The following is a 5,684-nucleotide window of genomic DNA, read 5'->3' as shown; positions in this document are numbered from 1 at the left end:
CGAAATTTTACGGAAAAAATGTTTATTTGAAGGATAAAGCGTCCTTTATTCATAATATTGCAAAAACGGAACTTCATTTTGTGTTTCAAGAAATGAAATTGTTATCAATATACAAACTACAACGACTCCCATGTATGGAGTTCTATGCGTAGAATCTTCCCATGTATGGAGTATTCAATAGATACTATACATGTTCCGCCGCCCCTGTCATTGGATCAAATCGTAAAGTAATATCAAAAAAACGTGACAAATAAATTTGACACTAATCTGCACTTGATTATTTTTCTTTACCTGAACATTCGATTTTTAAAACTCATAAATAACAACCGGATATAACAAAAAACTGTAATTTGGTGATTTTTCAGTCGCTAGTATCGCTACCTGTTCTAACTTCTAGTATCAAAGTTTCGCAAAAATTCAAATTGGATAAATATAAAGTTTCTTTCTTCATGAAAATTGATAATAAAAGCTTACGGTTTACTTCAGTGGAAGCTTCTAATGTGTCCCCTAAGGGTTTACATTTTTCTTACACCTTCTTTATTCCTTTACACACCCTCCACACACTTACTTGGTGGTGGAAGGGGGACCTACAGTTTAAGGTGGGTTCCGAACCACCAAGAGCAACAGCCTTAAGTACTTAGAGAAAACCTTTTTCTCTAGAGGTACCGGTCCCACGACTCTCCGGAGATGAACAACTCCCTTGCTAGGCTAGTGTTCACCGCATGGGCCACCGAGACTCTTCCAGAGTGCGAGGCGGGAATCGAACCCGCAAGCCGAAGGAGTGGGTCCAAAGCCTACGCTTTTAGCCCCCACGACCATCGTCCCACTCTTCTTACGGTTTACTTACAATGCAAAATAAAAGTGGACGTAATTCATTTGAAAATAAAAAGTTTCATATTTGAACTATTGGTCAGTTCCTCTCTTTGTTTTTTTCAGTTAAAAATAAGTTTTTTAACTGAAAAATTATCTTTTTCATTTTACAAAATTAAAGAATTTGTTCAAGTCATTTTTGGTTCCGTTCAATCGTTTCTAATTAAAAATATGTTTCGACAAAATAAATGTTACGTTGAAAATTCATCTTTTTCGTTGAAAATTCAAGATCAGTTGATTAAAACATCAAATACTTTGTTAAAAATCCATTTGTTTGTTGAATAACTATTTCGGTAGATTTTCTTTTTTTTTGCTAAATAAGAGTTAACTAAAAATTAACCTATTTTATTTTTGGTTAAAAATTTGTCTTTTTTAGTTGAGCAATCAATCATTTGGTTGATAATTCATGAATTTAATTGAAAAATCATTCCTTTAATTGTTAATTGATCTATTTTGTTGAAAATTTGTTACGTTTTTTAAGAAAAAAAAATTATTTTTTATTGTTGAAAAAATATTTTTTTTATATAACATTGTTCTTGTCTAAAAATTTTACTTTTTAGTAAAAAATGAATTTATTTTTGTTAGCATTTAAGCTATTTTAAAACTTATTTTTTGGGGTAAAAATTATTTTCTGATCCGATCATTAAATAATTTCCATAACGTTTTTTTGAAAATTAGACTTTTTCACAGAAATTTATTTATTTGAAAATTCATGATTTGGTATTTGGTAGAGAATTAATTTATTTGGTTTATAAATTAAATATGTTATTCTTACCTTTATTAATTAAAAATTCCACTATTCAGTGTTAAAAGGAGAGAAAGATATGAAAACAAGTACTTTGAAACGCGGTTTCAACAGACACTAATATACATTTAATAATAATATTATATTTCGGAAATTCAGAACTACGTAAGAAAAACTGACCAGTAATTAAAATATACAATTTTTTCTTTGTAAATTAAATGACACACACTTTTAATTTATTTTATGAATAGACTATGTACTTTTATGACTAAGTTGTGTAAAAGAAGAAATTTGTCATTTATTAAATTTAAAATTTCGCGGAATTTTGACTAGACCAGCTAGCACTATCTAACGGCTGTTAAACTCCCCTACTTTGAGACTTATCGACTGGCTCTTAAATTGTAACTTAGTTCCATCAACCGCATTCTATAGCGCTGACGTCAGTGCTCCAAAGGCTTCAAAACAATCCTGATTTTATTGACAGTTTTTTGCAAATTTTGACTGAAATGATTGAGGAGCACGACGACCGGGAAACAATATGCGACTCCGTAGTAAGTTAAATTTCATGCGAAGCAATTAAACTTGAAGGTGTTCTTCAATTTAAACTTGAAGATCATGAATTTAAATATTACAATTTCCTAACCTCTCTTTCAGAATGCGCTTGTAGAAGGATGTAAATTACCGGTTAAAATGCACGGCACTGATGATTGGCGTAAGTATTTAATCGTTTAAAATAAAATTTCAAGTTTAATTACAAAAAATTCAATCATAAATTGCCTCACAAGCATTTTGAATTAAATCTCAAAACACTTCGAAAAATAGATACCTTCGTTCTAACGTCAAATTTGCTCCAATTTTCCTTCTTCTTCGAGAAAGTATGACATAAAACATCATTGGAAAATAATTAAATACAATAATTTTTGGAAAAACACGTTTTTCTCTGATTAATTTATCCTCAAAACTGGTAAATCTCAATATGTAAAGTTGAAATGTTAGGTTATGTTTGTAACGTGCTTTCATTGTTTAGGCTGTAAATGTCATAAGCTATTTGTGACATTCAATGTCATCAGTAGGAAGTGGTATGAAGATGATACTTCTGATTTTTAAAAAATAGTTTATAATTATATTTTTTTTGCTGCAGCACAAGCGGAAATCATAAGCATCAAAGACGTCCGTGGATTCAAATGCTATTATGTTCATTACGTAGATTGTGAGTAAACAATGTCTTTTTATTCACTTCTATATTTTTCTATACTCAAAACAATTAAATTAATTTTTAATTAATTTAATTAATTTAATATATAATAATTATATCATATTATATAATAATTAATTTAATTAAATCATTATTCTCTCTTTCCTATTATTCAATTTAGATTAATGCTTATTTGAAAGTATTATTTAACAGCCAAATTTAATGTTTTGAATTCAAACCAATAAATCTTTGTTTAAAAATAGGAGATATTTTTGTACAGCAAAGTTTGAATATATTTTTCAATATAGTTATTTCCTACAACAAAATACTTATTAGAATAATAATAATAATTCTAACTGAGACGAGTCGAAAGGATTTACTTTAAAAATGTAAAATTATCTAAGTATTTCTTTTCGTAGTCAATAAAAGGTTAGACGAATGGGTGACGGAAGACTGTTTGGACACTCGGAAAGTCCAATATCCACACCGGGATGTGACGGCTCCAGGCACCGGCGCTGCCACACCGAAAAAACAAACACAGAGCAGACCGCCCAGTCCAGTTACCATAAGCACCGAACCGGTAAACGGATCTGCTGTCCTTCAAGCTGCATTACAGAAAAAAATAGCCAGGAAAAGAAAAGCCACTTTTTTGGACAACGAAGACTCCCAAGAAGCTCCCTTGCCTCCTCCACCTTTATTGCCCTCTGGCGAATCAAGTATGGACATTTTTTTTAAAAATTTATTCTTTCAAACGACAGACTTCTGTCTGTACAATAATTTCTACTTGTATCTCACCCTAGTTAATTTTGTTCTAGAATGTAGACCAATATTTTCAATTAATAGTGCGGTTAGAATGGGAGGTAAACGTTTCTTTTGTCTACAAATGTGTGTATCGGAACTGTGTCATTTTCATGGGGTGCGAAAAGTTTGAACTGTTATTTTTTATCGATTCTTTAGTTCACGATCAATTTGAAGTATAAATGTTTAAATGTGAATATCATTACCTTCCCAATAATTTATAATTTTTCATAATATGAGTAATTTCTCCATCGGTACTCTCAACTTCCCTCAATAGGACTGAAATACTTTCAAAAACTAATATTGTGGAAATTAATACGTTCTAACTTTAAAAACTTTCAAATTTATTCGTATTAAAATTCAGATTGCTCTCTAATTCAAATTTAACAGTTTCTTAAACAATTTTCGTTGTGTCTACCTCGGTGGGAAAAGGCCAGTTTTTTCACCATGAAATTACCGGTCATTTGACTCAGTAATCGAGATTTTTCATTCGATTGTACTAAAATCAGGGTAGACGCTGGACCGGGAAAAACCGCGGATTTAAAATTTTTAGAAGAAAAATCTGTCCAAATTCGATTTCAACAGTTTTAAAATAATTAGTTGAATTTAAACATTTTTAAATTGTGATATCATTTAGTTCACAATGCGTAATTAAAAAATCTTTTACTTTAAAAACTCTTCATTTTTAATTTTAAGCCTATATTTTTAATTTAAAGAATTTCAAAGTGTAGTCTTTTATCAAATGTAAATATAAATAAATGAATAAATAATTGTTTAAATGGTTTTATACTTTAAGTATTAAAAACTAAACAATAATTATTTGATAAAAAGATTCTAAATTCGTTCAAAGTTTAAGAATTTCCAGATTGTTACTGTTTCAATTCTAAAGTCTTGTCATTAAAAAATGTAAATGTGCGATTAAAACTTTATAAACTATTTTCAATTAACAACTAACTTAATAATAATAATACATTCGTAATTAAAGGTCTTTATTAAATTTAAAATATTGTTTCAGTATAAATGATTCACCTTGCAACCCATTTAATTTGACATTTTTTTATTAAGAAAAAAGAATAATTATTTAATAATTAGCATTGTTTTACTGTTAATTGAAGCCAAATATTTAAAAGCAAACAATTTTTAACTTAATTTTCTGACATAGAAAGTTTTGAATTGTTAAAATTTCGAAAGGCTTTTAAACTTTTAACGTTAACATTTTTATTGTCATATTTAAAAAATGTTTAAGTTGTAAGCGAAATCGTTGAATTTTTATGTAGAAATAATAATTGAACACTTATTGTTTGCAGAACAAATTTGAGTAATTTTAAGAGATATTTAGAAGTTTTGAAAAGATTCAAAATTAATTTGAAACTTAATATGATGTCAAGTAATTTAAACAAAGTGTGTGGAAATTTTTTTTTAGAATTTCTAAACATATTTTAAAACGAATAGAATTCTTCCTCCGATTTTTAGAAAATGCTGCAAATTTTTTTCAATCCTTAAAATCTTCCAGGGTTCTTTTTGAGAATTCTGGAAATGTTTTGAAATATTCTGTTAAAATAATTTTTCAAAATGAAAAATCATTTTTAATTTTCCTATGAATATTAAGAAAACGATATTCAGTGTTCAATTGTTATTTATAAATCCAAGTTTTAAGGAAATTTGTTTAAATTCGTAGGATTTTCTAGAAGTTGCAGGACAAATTTAATTAATTTTTAAAATTATTTAGAAGTTTTGAAAAAATGTAAAAAATAATTCTAAATTTGACAAAATTTAAAACAACTTCTAGATTTCTTAAGATTTTGAAATAACATTTTTAAGCTTTTCAAGGATGCTCAAACTATTTAAAATGTCAATCATTTAACTTCTAGTTTAAGAACTTTTAAGTTAAAAAAACTCAAATTTTTAAATTAAACAAATATTTTTCTTCGATTGAAACGGTCAACCTGAAAATGAATATTAAAAGTGTTTTAAGATTTTATTATTCTCAGCGTGTTCAAATCATATTTTCAAATCTTTAAAGTCTTTTAAATTCTAAAATACGGGGTACACTCAAACTCTTAATAAGCATTTCTC

The 5,684-nt window shown here is 27.9% G+C and overlaps 1 protein-coding gene across 1 annotated transcript in view; it reads left to right on the top strand.

Annotated features, from left to right (window-relative positions):
• The first annotated feature begins 2,057 nt into the window (after positions 1-2,057).
• The window catches only part of LOC117175515 (histone acetyltransferase Tip60-like), a 7,110-nt gene continuing 3,483 nt past the window's right edge, over positions 2,058-5,684 (top strand). Inside the window, exons 1-4 of the mRNA XM_033365222.1 lie at positions 2,058-2,166; positions 2,270-2,327; positions 2,757-2,825; positions 3,230-3,670. Of these exons, the coding sequence (XP_033221113.1) occupies positions 2,122-2,166; positions 2,270-2,327; positions 2,757-2,825; positions 3,230-3,670 (613 nt within the window). The 5' untranslated portion in view covers positions 2,058-2,121. The remainder of the gene's footprint in view (positions 2,167-2,269; positions 2,328-2,756; positions 2,826-3,229; positions 3,671-5,684) is intronic.

This window comes from Belonocnema kinseyi, chromosome 6 (assembly GCF_010883055.1).
Source record: "Belonocnema kinseyi isolate 2016_QV_RU_SX_M_011 chromosome 6, B_treatae_v1, whole genome shotgun sequence".
Classification (NCBI taxonomy): domain Eukaryota; kingdom Metazoa; phylum Arthropoda; class Insecta; order Hymenoptera; family Cynipidae; genus Belonocnema; species Belonocnema kinseyi.
This window is presented reverse-complemented; position numbering and strand designations above follow the sequence as displayed.